The following is an 18,468-nucleotide window of genomic DNA, read 5'->3' on the forward strand; positions in this document are numbered from 1 at the left end:
TCACTGCTGAACATCTAAAGTCTGCAAAGGTGAAGTTCACGCTCACTAGGTGAAGTTTAACGTCACTCAACATCAATAACGAGTATGCCCCCCGTGAGCATCAATAACTGCTTGGCATCTCCTGCCCATGGAAGCGATGAGATGACGAATCACATCCTGTGGAATGGTTGTCCACTCAGCCTGCAAGGCTGCTGCAAGCTGAGATAGAGTCTGCAGTTGAGGTTGTCACCGTCGCAGACGTCGGTAAAACTCGTCCCAAAGATGTTCGATGGGGTTTAAATCTGGTGATCTGGATGGCCAGGGAAGAACGTTGATGTTGTGGTGTCTCAAGAAGACAGTGGTGAGTCGGGCTGTGTGAGGACGGGCGTTGTCATGTTGAAAAATGTCGTTGACGTTCACCATGATGGGTTGCACATGGGGCCTAAGAATCTCATCGACGGTTGCGACGGTCTGATTGGCTATGCAGCCCTGGTATGGTTGAGGCAGTCCTATGCAGTGGTGGTCCTATCCCGAAGGTGATGTAACCGGATGTTGCGATCTTGTGCAGGCATGGTCACACGAGGTCTGCCAGATCATGGACGGTCACGAGTTGATCCATGTTGTTGGTGATGATTTCATAGCCTTGTGATGGTGCTTGGGTGGACATTCACAGCTCTGGCAACATCTGATCGAGATTCGCCTGCTTCCAAGCGACCAATGGCATTGTTGCGTTGTGCTTCAGTCAGTCTTGGCGTAACTGTATTGCGTGTCGGTGGCTTAACACTGAGCTATGGAAACCGAGAACCCATCACTTTTATAGGGATTTTGCACATGTTGCACTTGCAGAACATGCAGATCTCTCAAACAAATTTATTGGACACACATGCGTTTTGGCGAAAAATCCTATGTTTTCCTCCGTTTTCAAAGTGCACAACTTTTATTGTCATTTTGGTCTGACACTCAGTGCCTTAACACGTGTAACATCACATACTCTGAGCTTGTAACGTTATTACATATATTTCTCTTTAAAATAACAAAAATATCCCTTTTGTGTTTCTTTTTTTGAAGAGTATATATACACCACTGGCCAAAATCTTAAGGTCAATGAACATAAAGAAAAAATATGTATTTTGCATTGTTTAGACTCAACTACTTATTTGAGTAGAGCTTTGAAAGATGAAAATAAGAAAAGGGGGGAACTTTCTTAGCATTTAATTGGGAAAATGTGAGCACTATGAAATTAGCCTAAATACTGGCTGATCTAAAGTTTAAGACCATACCAAAAAGAACTCCTAAATAGGGTAGGAAATGCCCAACAAGAGGTCTCATTAGTGAGTTGCATGGCTGTCATTTCAAATATCTGCAAACATTCACTTTGGCATGGTCGATATAAGCATTTGCAGAAGGCTGGCTGGAATGTTATTCCAGGTGGTGAAGATGACTTCACAAAGATCATGCACTGTTTGGAATTGATGTCCATTTCTATAGATTTCCCTCGCCATCCACCCCCAAACATTTGCGATGGGGTTCAGTTTGGGCGAACATGCTGGATGGTCCAAAAGAATCACATTATTTGCCATGAGAAAGTCCTTTGTCCTGCGTGCATTGTGGAATGCAGCATTGTCATGCTGAGAGATCCAGTCATTTCCACACAAGCGAGGGCCTTCAGTCAATAAGGATGCTCTCTCCAACATGCCAATGTAGCCAGCTGCTGTTTGATGCCCCTGTATAACCTGAAGCTCCATTGTTCCATGGAAGGAGATAGCACCCAAGATCATAATGGAACCTCTTTCACTGTGCCATGTAGAAAATGTCTCCAGTGGGATATCCTTATCATGCTAGTAACGTTGGAAGAGATTTGGACCATCCAGGTTAAATTTTTTCTCATCAGAGAACAAACCCTTCTTACACTTTTTTACATCCTATATTTGGTGCTTCTCAGCAAAGTTTAACTGAGCTGTTTCATGGTGTGGAAGGAAGCGTGGCCTTTGAAGACGTTTACGGTTTTTAAAGCTTTTCTCTCGTAGATGCCATCTTATTGTTCTTGAGCTGCGTTCTGCATTCATGAGGGCCTTAATTTGGTTTGATGATTGGCTGGTGTTTTGCCTGACAACCTGTCCAATCCTCCTGCTCAATGCCAGCAAAATTTTTTTGGGCTGACCACTTGAAATTCTTGTTCGGTATCCCCCAGGGTCTTTTAAGAAAATTGCAACAGCAGGTTTACTATGCCTAATTTCACCAGTGATGGCACATTGAGAGAGAACTTGCTTTTGCAGCTCAACAATTCTGCCATGTTCAAACTCTGTCAACTTTTAGTTTTTGCCATGTTTGTACCCACTGTAACACAAGAGATGTCAGTGGGAGATGTTGACAATGCTAATGCTTGAACACAAATGACTAAATTTTATTACGTGTTTACTGATTAATGTTTCGTTTCAGTATGGTTTTAAACTCTTGACCAGCTAGTATTTAGGCTAATTTCATAGTGTTCATATTTTCTTCATTAAATGCTAAAACATTTTTTATTTTTATTTTTCCTTTTCTTTTCATCTTTTGAAGCTCTACTCAAATAAGTGATTGAGTCTAACAACGCAAAATGCATATTTTTTCTTTATGTTCATGGGACTTAAGATTTTAGCCAGCAATGTATATATGTATGTATTAATCTGTAATTTTTTTTGTTGTTGTTGATTATGTACATTTTGAAATACTGTTTAATTGCAAGGATCTCTCCACTGTTTCCAGATTCCACACCTGTTGTATTGTTAATTACATCTGTAGAAGGTTTGATCAGAACAACGGTGGACGGAGATGAAGTGTTATTGACAGACCACAGTTATTGCGGTGCTTTAGATTACTTGTACAACACAGATGAAAGTTTGCTGTTTTGGAGTGATGTGTATGAAGACAAAATTTATTCTGGTTCCTTTAATGGTTCTTGTATGTAGATTGTGTTTTTGTACATAGTATATCTTTCTGTGTGGTTCTTTAATTGTAAAAAGCTTGTTTTTACAGTTTACTCTGTAGATAAAACTACTCTTTGAAATACTTTTGTGTTTATAAAATATACTTCTTGTTTATAAATTAAGTTAGTAAGATATATGTTTATGGAAGAGCTCATGTGAACATTTGTTTATGCATTAAGAGATGTTAATAGTGCAGAGGTTTTTTGTATTCATATATATATATATATGTTAATATTTTGGAATTAATCTTTTTTTTTAAACTAACTAGAACAAATAAGGTGACACTAAGTTTTGATGTTGAATACATTGAAAGAGGACATCTTCTCATAGTAATTTTAACCTAATATAAAAGTAATAATTCTGAATAATGAATCTCTGTAAAACATTTTTTGTACATTTATGATATAGAGTATACTTAGAGTATGTCAGCGTGAATATGGACTGATTGTAAGATATATTTAAGTGTGTGTGTGAGTTCTGTGCTGTTGAGTGTTTGTGGTCTAGCAGCTGCTTAGTGTATGGAAGCTATATTTAATTGGACACATTTAAACCTATAACTATATGAGTAGTTTGTCTTGTATGGCCACAAGTGAATATCTGTCATGCAGTTTATTACATATAATCTGTTTTTGGTGTACATTTTTGTACATGTATTTATTTTGTCTTAAAAGTGTACAAGAATATTGAGCTTTTACTCAACATATTTTAATATTTAGCTTTGACAAATGTAAAACCAATTGTTGAAGGAAATGTAGAGTCTGTTGAAGGCATAGCTGTGGATTGGATTCGATGGCATATTTACTGGGTTGAAAGCCATTATCAACATATTGAGTTAGCCTCTTTTGATGGATCCTTTAGAACTTCTTTAATATCAGACCTGATCCGGCCTCGTGCTATTGCTTTGGATCCTGAAATAAGGTTAGGTTGTTAGAGCTTTATTTTGAAGTTGTCTTAAGAGGCATTTAATTCAAATAACTTATATTCTTGTATTGTTAATAATGATTTATGAGGCACTTAATTCAAATAACACATATTTTATGTAGTTACTATTGGTGTATGAGGCTTTTGGGTCAACTACATTATATGTTTATATAGTTATTAATGGCTAAAGAGGAGTTTAATTCAAATAAAATATATGGAGAGAGAGAGTTTTCTGTCTATAGATTATTTTCCATTTTGTAATTGTTTGGAGGAACTAAGAAAAATTAAGAGTGATGTTTTTTATATTATTATACAAATAAATAGTTTTTGTAGTTTCATAATGTGCCCATAGGTGTTGAATGTAATTTCTGTTAATACTTAATTATTGCCCTTTTTATATCCACATTATCATTGACTGGGTTGCTGTATGACAGAGAAACATCTGTAACCAATCCTATTGTTTTGAAATGATAGTCTTCATTGATAAATATCTGAAAATTAAATGGTGTTGGCAGGGGTGCAAAGAAAGATATTTTTTAAATTGACTGTATGGACGTGGGAACAATGACAAAAGGGTGTTCTGTAATCATTATATGGAAGACAAATGTGCCAAATCATTATCATCACAGGTAGGTAACCAAACCCTTCCAGATGTTGATTCAACAAGATTGAGAATAAACAGACTTTGGTGTAATAATGTGTGTGTTTGTTAATGATCGTTTGATCTCAGAATAATAGCAGAAACGTGCAAGAGAAGAGTATCTCTACAAAAAGAGTTCTTGTTTGTCAGATACCACTGCAAGAAGTGCAAGTGAGAATTTTGGGAAAAGAGGTAATGAGCAAGCATAGGTGTTGCAGTTACAATGCAGTAAGTGCTGAGATGCTACCATCCAGTTAAGTGAAGTCCAATACGTGAAGTGTAACAACAATTAAGGAATGGTTTAAGACTGCTAAATTTGGATGTTGATCAAAGAATCTGATCAAGCTGTTTCATAAATGATCTTGGAGACTCAGCTTCAACAACATGGCAGTTTATTTCAGACATTCATTACTTTATAAAGAAATGCATTTTATTATTTTTTTCCTTATTCTATCTACATTTAATTCCTTATGGCCTTCATAGTAGCATTTTAGTTTTGTTTTAAAGCATATGGCCATTTATTCCTTCTTTAGGAAATTTTTAATTTTAACTTATGTTTGCACTTTGTGCAATTGAAAAATTGTTTTCAGTTAATTTGTGTTTTTTTTATGTAGGTTGTTTGTGCATACTTGGTTTGTATTTGTAGCAGAAATATTAAAGTATAAACAACTAAAAGGTTTTAACGCATTCCATTTCACAGCTTACATTCTGTCTTGTTGACTATGCTGTACTTCCATTTCTGAGTATATTTCTTTACAGTCTTATTGCCTTAAAAGGCACTTAGTTTAAATAAAATATATCCTCCTATGGCTTAAGAGGAATTTAGTTTAAATAAAGTATGTTTTGTGTTGTTGTTAATGGTTTAAGGAAATATTAACACAAATAATATATATTTTTCTATTGTTAACACATTTGCTGCTGCCTTGGAGATTGATATTCATAATGGATGCTGTTGTTTTTATTTTTTTATTAGAAGCATTTTTAATAATGTCAAATAATATTAGATAAAGTAGTTATGGGTAAAAACGTTTTACGTTTTTTTTGTAAGAGCTATATTATTTACAGCAGGTGTCTGTGATTTATTTACAATGAATTTAATGATAAACAACATGCAGTCTACTTGCTTTAATATATAATGTTAAAACAAGTCTGACACTTATAAAAATGATTATAAATCTATTAGTTTTATCAGTTCTGTCCAGAACTTTAAATAATAGTTGTTGTTTTTTTATCAAGTCAGCACTGGCTGGCTCAGTTGCTTGGAACACAATTTGAAAAGACAAAATTTTTCTTGTTTTGTTATTACAATACTATCTGTAATAATTTTATTTAACAAACTGCCAATATCTGCTCTCTAAGATGAAACACAATTGCTAAATTTCTGATAAATATTTGTATCCTGACAAGAGATATAGAATGTTCCACACATTACTAGATATTATGATGCAATAATACTCAATTCAAGCAAGGAGAAAAATTCAGGTTTTAGTAACATAATTCAATAATATAAAAATCACAAATTCATATCTATTGAATAACACAAGATATGATTCATAAACAGCCATTCAACCAAATTTGAGATAAACTATCACTTCTAAAAATAACTAAATTTAACACTCACTGTATAAAAACTATCCAAATCATAACATGCACACATTAAGCTTGAACTTAAATAATTATGTAAATCTAACAATATGCTTATTCAACTAAAACCTTTGTCATGAAATATCATCAGTACAGTAGTTGAAATGTTTTATGAGTGCCACGTGACATGTGTGTCATCTATTTTTATATCTTGTCTTGTTTTTTTTGTTTTTTTTTGATTTACGAGAAGGGTAGGTTATAGTTATGGAAATATCACATCTGTTAATGATATTTTGTGCCATACATCAAATGTAAAATAGCAAATAAAAGTCTGTTAAACTACATTTTTAATCATTATTTACTGATGAGCTTTCATAAAATATGGCTGTTGACAAAGGGCTGGTTTCTAAAGAAAATTTTCATAACAACACATTGGGTCTTTACATTTTTCACCTTTAAAACATGCTCAACAATGCTTTGAACTCTTTTTCCTTAGCATGAGCTTTGAAGGAACATTATTTTATCCATTTTATAAAAGCCAACCAGAAAACATATATATAAATTAATAAAAGTTACAGTCAAGCAAAAGTTCTAGAAGTGGAAATCTTTCATGAGTGCTGTCTCAGAAGAACTAAGTTTTAACACCTGCCAATTCTCATAATATGAACTGACTTTTAATACATGCCAACTCCAACATGAATTGAATTATGATGTATGCCAACTCCAATAACATGAACTGACTTTTAATGCATTCTAATTCCAATAAAAGAACTGGCTTATAATGCATGCCAATTCCAGTTGCATGAGCTGAATTCTGTTACTTTCAAATTCAAATAACATGAACTGACATCTAATAATTTAATTAAAATAAAGTACAGAACAATGCTTTGACCTTAGGTCATCTTCAGGTTAACAAAGAGTTGTAACTGTTTGCAAACTCTTTGTTAACCTGAAGATGATGTAAGAAGGTCAAAACATTGTTCTGTGCTTTATTTCGTACCAGCCTTCTTTAAAAAAACATTTTTTACTTTGAATGGATTTATTATCATCTCGAATGACTTCTAATGCATGTCACCTCCAATAAAATGCATTTGCCTTGGTGTTTCTGTTGGCACACGTGCATCAGTTGCACTAGTTAATGTAACGTTGGATGCACATAAGTGTGAAATAGCAGTGCAGTGAATGTGTTAATGGTATAAAAGGAGATTAGTTTAAATGAAGTAAGTTTTTATATTTTTGTTAATGGCTTATGAAGCATTTATTTTAAATAAAGAATATTTTTTGTACAATAATTTAATTGATTATGCAACTCCACAAAAAAACTAAGTAGTAGATTTAAACTCCCTAGCTTTAGTTAGCCTATTTTATTTTACCAGAATAAGGTAATACACTTTTTGGAACTTTAGTAATTAAGGTTACATTTGTGTTTAAAGAAAACATATGAATTCCTATAGTTTCAATTCAGCATGAAGTAAAATTAGAATTTTCTTTTTTAAAATTATTTGGCTGTTGACAAACTGAATTTTGAATTTTATGCTGTAATGTAATAAAGCTTAATTTCAAAGAAGCAACCTTTGTTTCTGTTGAAAACATCTTGCCCTCTGAATTCTAGTGTGATGTTTAATTCCACACTGATGATTGACCATAGCTTCTGTAAATCATTTTATCTTTTCATATGTTTCCTAAAGTAAAATATGTAGCATGTAGCCATTTAAATTATGCATTAACAAATATATTGTAGCTGTAAAATTCTTTTAACAATTTTAAAGCACAATGATATTTATATGTAAAATTGTATTATGTGATTGTTTCAGCAGTAATTAATTTTATGGTTGAAGATAGCAATATGATAATTGTTTTATTGAAGTTTAATGTACAATGTTTGTAGTTTTTTGTTTTGGACTGATTGGGAAAAAGAGAAACCACGAATTGAAAGAAGTGACTTAAGTGGTCAAAATAGAAGAGTTCTTGTCAGTATAAACAATATTGAGAGAGGGAGTTGGCCTAATGGCTTGACCTTGGACCGAATTCTTCAGGTTGTGTATTGGGTGGATGGCAAGTAAGTGGCATGTTTTAGGGATTTTTAATAATGGAAAGGTTTAGTTTTTAAACTGTTTTAGGTGCTACATCTCTGTGCTATTAGATCTTATAAATGTTTTTTATTTTTTTATAATACAGTTTTTAAATTTTAGTTGTGAATTCTTGATGATGTCAGGCATGATAGACACTATAATTGTGTTTGTTTATAATAAAGTTTTTAATATTTTCTGTTTGTGACATTTTCAGTCAGGGAACATTATCATTGTGTTTGTTTATGATGTAGTTTTTGTGGTTTTAAGTTTGGACATTTTTATGTTGTAATTTTGTACTGTTTGAATGTATTTAGGTATGGCATTCTTCACTCTGTGAGGTATGATGGAAGCAATTATCATATTGTGTATAAGAATGAGTTATCCAGACATCCAATGTCATTAGCCCTCTTTGGTAATTATATCTACTGGACTGATAAAAAAGATCACACAGTTACACAGGTAAAATATTATTTTAGTTGTTAAAAATAGTTTGTAAGAAACATTTGCTTGTATACAAGTTAACAAAAGTTGCACATTGGAAAACAAATTGTATTTTTTTATTCTCTTGAAGGGCTGAAAAACACTACTCAGACAAAAGAGAAAATATCAGGATAAATTAAAGTTATTTCTAAATATATAAGAAGTAGAAAGAATATGTAATCAGTTTGAACTTACCTCATTTGCATGTAAAAATTTCATAATTATTTGTTCATTGTTTAATCTTGACTTCATTCATATGATTAAAAGTGTCCTCTCCACCCATTGCATGGTCTTGTTTTGGACTTTACCAATTATTTTAAACAGACTGGGGGTTTGGACCACATTACATTCACATAACTCTCAGTGTGGGCTCAGTCCCTGGGACCAACGTTATAACCATTTTGTGCTTGTTATAATTTTCATGCTATAACTTAATTAGTAAGTGTACGTTCATGAAATTTGACAGATTATTAGTAAATATTTTTAAGTTTTCATGCCATTTTAATTTTTGCATGTTGCCTATCCAACATGAAAAGCAATTTTCATTTTGAGATCAAAAATACTTTTATCCATCAGAGAAAGTTTTAATTTTACACACAAAATCATTTATAATGTTTACATACTTATGAAATGTTTCTTAAAAAATCTTTATATTTTATCTGTTATTTTGCTAATGAATCTCTGTGTGAGTTTGGTTGATTTGATCAATCTCATAACTGTTATAAAAATTAGGAAATATAGAATGATTACAGATTATAACAAAAACACAATTGTTTAGACTAAATAGCTTAAATCTTGAACATTATACATTTATATGTATCTCTTATTGTTATTCTATTGACCTTTCAGCTGTGTGTAGCAAACAATACAGATATTAAAATGATGTGGTACATGGGCACTTATGTTACTGTATCCAATAATATAAAACTGACCTTTAGTCTTTACAAAGTGACCTTTCTTTGTTGTGTTTGAGTAAACTAGTATTTTGTAAAATACAGTTACATTTCAGTCGTAATACAGTATATTTGTATATACATTATTACTATTTACAAATAAGATTATAAACTTATTTTATAAAACATAAAACAGTAAATAAAGAAGTAAAGCAAACAACTATCTCTTCAAGTTATGACCTTTGTATTGATTTGCTGCTTGTTGTAGGTTGCTAAACCTTATAAAATTTCACACATGGAGGATGTGAAAAAAATAATTTTTCAATATTATGTATACAGTTCAAATTAGCAAAAAATCATAATTTACTGTATTGATACCTTAAAATTCTACTATAATTTATCAAGTTTAGTAACTAAACTGTATTTGAGTCTGAAAAATATGAAATTTTAAGCAGAAAAAAAACTTAGCTTACCAGCTTGAAGTTTTATATCAAAAGAACAAGGTAATGTCATAATACTTGAAAATGGATGAGAACGCTACTAGGGAGACATTCTGAGTTTTTGATTGATTATTCACGTGTCATAGACAGAATTAAGTGTATATAAGGGAGCATTTCTGAAAATAGAGAGAAATGAGTGGAGCCACAGTGTTTGATTCAATACATTAGCAATATCTCGGCAAAATAGAAAAGAAAGGAGCTTCTGATTTTATATTCTAGTTTGTCATTATCAGTAAGTTGAGTTTTTATTGTTCAAAACTATAGACTTTGTATCTTGACATCACAAACATCTAATTTAAACGTGTGCTACATTCAACATATCACTTGACATAAACATTTAATTTGAAACAGTGTCACATTCAACATACCACATGACACAAGAGATCAATGTTTAGGCATGTTTTATATTTATATTTACTTTTGAATTAAGAAATTAAATGATGTATAATTCAAAATTTTCAATTATAATTTACAGTTTGATATCAAACTTATATCAATAAGTTTGATATAAATGCATAAAATAGTAGTTCAATAGAATTTTGAATGTGAATCAACAAACATGATGACTTGTCCTTTGACCCATGACCCTGGGGAAAGAGTTAATATATACTGAACAATGCTTGAATTGTTCTTAAACTTCAATCTTCTAACAGTCTATTGAACGTAAGCACTTCCATACATTGTGTATCAGGATTCATAAACAGCATGTGACTGTTGAGAAAACTGAATACTGTATTTAAACCTGAAAAAAATTATCACTCATCAATAAAGTTGAAGGCATGCTTGAAGATAAACCTCTGATTAGTTTCTTCGTCAGTATTTGTGAGTGTGAGCATATGTATGGTAAATAGATAACTACCTGTAGCTTCAAGATTTCATAATCCCAGTAATCTGGGTAATTGTAACTGTTAAATGGTTTTATTCATAAAAGAATAAATAAAACAGTTCAAGAAGCAGGTAAGTTTTAAAAAAGACTTTTATCTGAGTAATTCTTGCTCTAAAGGTTCCAGGAAACTGGTGATATGGTGTACATAAAATGTAAGACATTTCACAAGGTTATCTTTAAAAAGAAGTGGAACAGAACTATTAATGTAGGTATATAGTCTAGTGTATGTGGGTCTCTGATAACAACCAATATCAAAACATCCTTATTTGTTGAAAGTGTATGTGTCAAGAAAAGGTAGAGCAGAAAAATGCATAAGCATTTGGAGACCTTGCAGTTAAAACAATATATTTTTGATAAATCATAAAACAGCTAAAGTGGGAGAGAAAATATATTGGACAAAACCGATGTTTTGTCATGTGCTGTCCAACATCAGAAAATTTATAAATTTTCAGTAAAGATCTGAACATAAGGTGAACTTGTGATGTGAGCAGACTGTTGATTAGTTTTTTCTTCAAGAACTGTGTGTATGATAAAAAGATTGTTACTTCTAGTGTTGAACTGTATAGTGTGAGGAAGTTTATGTTGGATTGACTGTTAGAAGATTAAGAGATTATATAAAGTTGACATGTGCAACTTATGGCTTATGAAGTAGTTTTATCTGACTATCAATAAGTTCTTGAAATATATAATAAAATTTAAAAACTCATTGCAGGTTGGATGAGGCTCCATGGCCTTACTTTGCACATTTCTAGTTTAAAGGAACTCTTTAATCCTAGGTTCAAGCATTGTTCAGCATGCATTAACACACTCAACACAGGCTCTTTGTACTCATTTAAAGCTTTTATAGTTTTAATGCTTTTAATACACTATGTATGTTTTCACAAAATTTAGTGCTCTTTTAGTTAACATAAGACTTTCACATACAAAAAAATCATATTTTGCAATAAAATATTTTTAATAAACTACAAAAAGATTTGTCCATGAACACTTAGGTATTTTTTACCAATCTGTGTAAAAAGTGATTTTTATATTCAGATTAAAAATATTTTTCTTCATCTCAAAAATTTCAAATATCATTTGCTTAATCTGTGTAACCTAAATATATTTCAGATGCTTGTTTTCATTACAACTTTATTTTACTTTTTATGTATTTTCTGTACTATATCTGTATATGAGGTTGGTCAGTTTGACCAACTTTATAACTATCAAAAGAGAAAAAGAAATCAATCTCATTCACACTTTTTTTAATACTTTCTAGAATGACTTCATATCATAAAGTGAAATAACATTAGTTTATCCTAAGTAGCTTTAAACTTGTAATAATAAATGAAGAATAAAGATGAAAAACAAGAAATAAAGTACTTACATGGTCTTCTTTTGTTTTTTTTTTTTTTTGCTGTCAACTTTTGATAATACTTAACCCAATTTTTTTATGCTAACATATTGTTTTATTGCTCTTTGAACTTTTTCGGACTACTGTTTGTTTTATTATAAGTTGTAAATCACTTGCTCTATCGAATTACATGACCCATGTACCTCATGAAACATCTGTATTATATTATTATTAGCTATTTTACCTAATCTAACTGTAACTAACCTAAACAGACCATTCTTTTTACAGTTTATTTAATTATCATAGTTTGTCTGGCTTTCTAACTATGCAACAACAGCTGTTAATCCAAGTTAATTGTTGTCTTTCCTGTAGGAAGAATGCTCTCTAACAGAAATATTGACAATTCTCTGTTCAGAACACAATATTCTACAGTATGTCATTTGATTGATGAAAACCTTGACTTTATATTAGTTGTAGGTAATGTATAACTAAATATAAAAGAGAACTATTAATATAAATCTTAAAAGAGAGGATGTGACAGGTGAGCATGGCAGGATAGATCTGATTTTCTATTTCATAGCTCTGTAACCAAACAAAATTGAGGCTATAAAAATTATGGTTTGCCTGAGCAATGACAATTTTATAGTGAGGAATTTACATTAAGTTTCAAACTTTTTGGAGTGTGAGTGTATAAAATCTAGAAGAAGGGATTTCTAGAGAAATCTTCAAAACTTGTATGTTATTAAAATGTGTAACACTAGTTCAATATTATGCTATACTAACTGGTATAACATAAAGTAGCTTACTTAAATTTTGAATGCAAGCCGTTAAATCCTTGTGACATCTACAGTAAATGATCTTTGGGCAGAGAGGATTAAGTGAATGTGGTAGGGTTTAAACCCTCGTTGTTCAAAGTTGGAAAAAAGATTATGGATGTAGGACTTGCTTCTAATTCTTCAAATGAATCCTTGGTTAAAAAATGGGCAAGCAGCTGCTAAACATTTACTTGCAGCCAGGTAATTGAATGTTATTCATACTTCCACAACCAACTGTGTAATTTGGTTTCAACTAGATTAATATTCACTGAAATATTTACTTTGATACTTTATTTAGCCAGTTGGAGTAGTCATCACTTCTGTGTGTACATAAATCATAAAATAAAAAAACACTTCAGAAACTGAAAGATTTATTAGATTAGTGAAATATCACAATATGCTTTGTTAAATCAATTTATATGTACAAAATATACTTTTTTAAATAAATTATAAATTCTTTAAACATATGATTGTGGGATGTGCCCATATGACAAACTTGTTTATGGAGAAGGATAATACATACCTCACCAGTATTTTACAATAACTGAGCTTCACAACAGTTGGTTAAGATTTTGTTAAAGATTAGAAGTACTTCATACACAAGGAATGAAATTGTTTTAATTAAGTTTTTTAACTGAAGCTTTGTAATTTTTGTGTTTTAGTTATGTGTACTCAGACCTTGAATGTTTTATGTATTATTACCAACATATAGTGTAATGAAACATTTAAAATTAAGAAATGGAAAGAAATGTACATGAATTTTAATTTTTCTTCAGATAATCTTGATAGATCATTTGTTTAGGGTCCTAATTGCAAGTTTTTACATTCTCACATGTTGTTGATTTTTAATATTTTATTTTCTTCAATGCTATTAATCATCATGACATATGTTAACAGTATTTACCTCCTTGGTAAATATGGTATTGTTGGTGGAGATACTTTAGCCTTTGATAGAATATTGTTGCACTTGTATACTACACTAAGCCTCACGAATTGAGGCAAAGTCTGGGTTATATTTTTAAAATATGTGAAACTTTTTAAATATGCATTTTAAAACATAAATGGCACATAATTAACTTAAACATGAAATTGAAGCTTAAATACGTCTTAACTGTATCTGATGAATTTCCAGGTGACAAACATTGCCAAGCAAGTGTTAGCAAGGGCATGTGGTATTAATGCTAAGAGTAGTGTGACATATGTTTTAAGGAATTTTGTGCACCTGTTTGAAAATAGCCTTTGGAAAATTGTTATTGCTTATAAATATTTGCATAAATAAGTTGCAAAATTGCTTGACCATGTGGAGAAAGCAGGCATGGCATCTTTCAAGAGTTCCCAAATGTTTGAATAAAGGATGTTTAAACAGAGGAATTAGCCTAGTTACTGTCTTAAGGTACATATTCATGTTGGAATTTAACAAGTGCCTTACTTAGTTAACATTTAGATCAGACTTTACATATAGTGTTATAGCCTTCTTAATCCTAATGTATTCAACACGTGGAGTTATTTATCAAAATGTTGTTAGAATTTAATAAATACTTCTCTTGGTCAAGCAAATCTGATTTGATTGGTAGTTTTTCAGCTTTTACGCACCAGTGTTTCACAGCTGGGTATATGTACTGAAGCATTGTTGGAATTAATAAGTACCTTTTTAACCAGTGTTAAAATCAGACTTGAATTCTTTTACAATTCATAGTCTGATTGATATGTTTATTGAAATGTTTTTATTACATCTTGTTACAAGCAATCTTTGAGAATTTAAGAACATATTATATCTGGTACATAATGGATTAATTGTGCTTGAAATAAATTGCCCATCTTCACAGTTTTATACATTAATAAATAATAGTTCTGAGGAAAGAAGAATTTTTTTCAGTATGTTCTCAGTGTTATTTTGTGGTTAATTTATCTAGTGGCAGTGTAATGTGGAAAGTATGGAAAATAAATTGCTTCAATTTATTTTTTCATAAATCAGCCTTAAGATATTCAACAAGTTGCACTTTTTAAGCTCTGAAAGTTCCTGGATGTAAAATGTGTGGTCCGTAATTTAATTAATTGTGAACTTTGTTGATAAAGTTTTCCTATATTCCTTTTGTTGTTTTTTTGCTTTTTTAGGGAGTAAGTTTAATGATATAGAGCTATTCTTGCTGTACTAAAAGTGAAAGGAATTCTTGAAGGTACACAATACAGTTGACTGAATAAAACAGCTATATCCCTGATAGTATTGCAGGAGGTTTTATAGTATTTATAGTTATCCCTTTTCATTTTTAAAGTTAATTTTATAAATGACTTCCTCAAAGCTGTAAAATGAGATTTCAATTTTCTAAACTTAGTATTATCATTCAGTTTAATTAAAACTTTCTATATAATCATTCTGATTCAAAATTACCATACTATAACTATAGAATTCCAAGTAATTGTACACATATGAGCATTTATTTTCAGGCACTTTTCCACCCTATGTGATACTTATTTGGGACTTTATGATTATTAAATTTTGGCTGACAAGGTAGGAAAATCTACTGATATCACTTTCTTGAGAGAAATTTGGCCATTTCACTTCCCCAGTAAATCTGCAAGCATTTATCATTTAAGCATTTATACATGAGGTATGGAGGGAAAAACTCTCCATTTTCCACCCTCTACTATTATTCAGAACCCTAATATTATTTGGAACTGTATAGTACATACATCAGGTTTTATAGCCAAAAGTTCCTCATCTTGATAAGTTTTAAAGCAGCACAGATAGCCTTGTAGCTATATGCCAGTAAACATTGAATACCTTAGGGTCAAAACTGTGAGAATCTGGAATTATATTTATAAGTTAAAGAAACTGAAGTTTCTAGAAATCAGTACAAGTACTTGCTCTGATTGGAAAGTAACACTCATTTCATTTTTGAACTGACACATATTCATGTATTTTTGTACTTGCCTGAGATTAGATTCTAATTAATATGCTAAGAGTTCTTCATGATTTTTATTAATGGCCAGAGTTTCTTTAAATCTTAATATTTTTTCATTGTTTGAATTTAATATCCAGTCACATTTTCCCATAAAAATAATTACATAGTATTTACTTCAGTTTCTTAAATGGATCAAATTTGTATATTTTTGTTAACTCCAATTATATTTTATTTTCTCACCATTAACTTCTTGTTGAGGAATTGTTCAAAGTAATGTGCCCAGGTATCTCTTGCCAAGAATCTCCAAGTTATGTTGTAGTGTTTCTCAGCCATTGGTCTGCAGACTGGTGTTAGTGCATGAGATTTCATGAAAACAAACGGAAAGGAATGCTCATATGTAAATCATAAAAGTTTTTCATTCTACTTGCAATTTCATTTTAGTTGTACACAACAGTTTAGGGAAGCAGTGCTGTTCCCTGGCATTTGGTGTAGAACACTGGTTAAATAAAGTTATGATCTTCAAATATTTTTAAAGATTAGACTAAAAGAATAAAATCTTTGTTGTAGATTTATAAAAATGACCTGTATTTATATGTTTATTACTGAATTTTAGATAAATCGTTGGTCAAGAAAAGAGATGAAAACACTGTTGTTGAAAGAGCACAGTATTTATGACATCAAAGTTTTTCATTCTTCTTTACAGCCAGGTATGTTATCAGAAATCTATGAGGATTTTGAGTGCTGTTCTAAAACATTTAATATTTCATGGGTTCATATATAATTTTAAGAATATGTGATTTTTACAAGTTGGGCTTATTTGGGACTGAACTGGACTTGCAACAGTAGTATGCCTTAATAAACAAATTAAGCTTAAAGGCAATTGTTAGTTTAATTTCTAGAATGCTGGCCTAATATTATGGTAAGTAAAGCTTGACCCATTAGACTAATTTGTTAAGTGCTGATCTACACTTAGAATGATCATGGCTTAGCACTGGCCTACTGTTATGGTGAGGTGAGCTTGATTGCTATCCAAATTGGTTTGGTGCTGGCTTAATATTATGGTGAGCCAGGTCTGTTTGATCTAGGGTTGGCCTACTTGTTATGGTGACCTAGTTTAGCACTGGCTACTGACCTACTGTTATAATGAGTTCAGGTTGACCTCCTTATCTCATGAAATTGAATTAAATTTTATATATGTACGTGTAGTAGTTTTCATAGTTAGAAATAAGTTTTGGGCTGTTTTAGTTATTAAGTAATTAGAAATTGTTATTTTATCAGAAAATAATAAATTGTTTCTGTCGGTACGTTTAGTAACTACAAAAGAGTAGAACATTTGAACATTGTTGAAGATACTGAAGAATTCTTGTTCAGTATTAGGGTTGTAATAGATACTTGGTATCTAATTTACTAGCTTATTTTATTGAATATTACTTCTTATTTGGCACTCAGTCAGTTGAGATTTTCATATTGTCTCAGACAAATATAATCCAAAATTGACTACAAGTATTAGGTTTGTTTGTTGTAAATTTTGGGCAAAGGTACCCAAGGGTCATCTGCACTTGCCATCCCTAATTTAACAGTGTAAGACTAGAGGGAAGGCAGCTACTTATTATCATCCACTGCCAAATTTTGGACTACTCTTTTACCAATGAATAGTGGGATTGACTGCTCATTATAACATCCTGAAAGAGAGAGAGTATTTTGTGTTATGAGGATATAAGTATTAAGAAGTAGAATTTTATAAATAACAAACTAACATATAAAATGTTGGTTACAACTATTAATGTTCTGAATAATACAAAGTTTGATTTTTCAGTAAAATTCAAAAAAACTGTTTAACTGTTATTACTTGTTATGCATTAACAACTTTAATTTCAATATTTGTTTTATTCAACTTCTTATGTTAAAGAAACAAATCTCACTAAACATAAGTCATTTGAAAAAATTTTATTTTGGTAATTGAATATTATGGTTTTTAAATAATCAGACTAAGTTGTTTTACTGAATAATTAATCATGAGCAACACTAGTTGTTTTTTCTAATATCCATTTTAAGTTCTTTAATAAAAGAAGCTGTTTCTTATTAATATTTATCAATCAAATGTCAGAAATAGTGTTTAGTAAGCTAAGTAATTTTCTTTTACTTTATTATAAACTAGTATCAATATGTCACATTAGCAGTGATAAGTAAATGCTATATTTAATAGCAGCTCATAAAATAAATTATGAGAGAAGGAGGAAATGAATTAAAAAACAAACTTGTTTCAAAAACTATATTAATGAGTTAAATGATATATATGATATAAAATGAAAATATGCAAAAATCCAACATTAGATGCAAAATATTGTTTTAAATTCACATAAAATGAAAGAAAAACTAAAGATTTTTGTTCTTGATGAGTCTTCCCTGAAACATGGCACTTAAACATTGTTTTTAGAGTTTTTATAGCTATTTCAAAACATAGGTTTTTTTTTTATTTTCTTTGAAACTATCATC

The 18,468-nt window shown here is 30.8% G+C and overlaps 1 protein-coding gene across 3 annotated transcripts in view; it reads left to right on the forward strand.

The window, feature by feature from the left end:
• Nucleotides 1–18,468, forward strand: part of LOC143235379 (low-density lipoprotein receptor-related protein 1-like) — a 96,504-nt gene that overhangs the window by 7,504 nt on the left and 70,532 nt on the right. For all 3 annotated transcript variants that reach the window (XM_076473482.1, XM_076473481.1, XM_076473483.1), the window contains 5 exons: nt 2,725–2,919; nt 3,662–3,863; nt 7,979–8,149; nt 8,477–8,621; nt 16,586–16,679. In XM_076473482.1, coding sequence (XP_076329597.1) covers nt 2,725–2,919; nt 3,662–3,863; nt 7,979–8,149; nt 8,477–8,621; nt 16,586–16,679 — 807 coding nt within the window. The remainder of the gene's footprint in view (nt 1–2,724; nt 2,920–3,661; nt 3,864–7,978; nt 8,150–8,476; nt 8,622–16,585; nt 16,680–18,468) is intronic.

This window comes from Tachypleus tridentatus, chromosome 12 (genome assembly GCF_004210375.1).
Source record: "Tachypleus tridentatus isolate NWPU-2018 chromosome 12, ASM421037v1, whole genome shotgun sequence".
Taxonomy (NCBI): domain Eukaryota; kingdom Metazoa; phylum Arthropoda; class Merostomata; order Xiphosura; family Limulidae; genus Tachypleus; species Tachypleus tridentatus.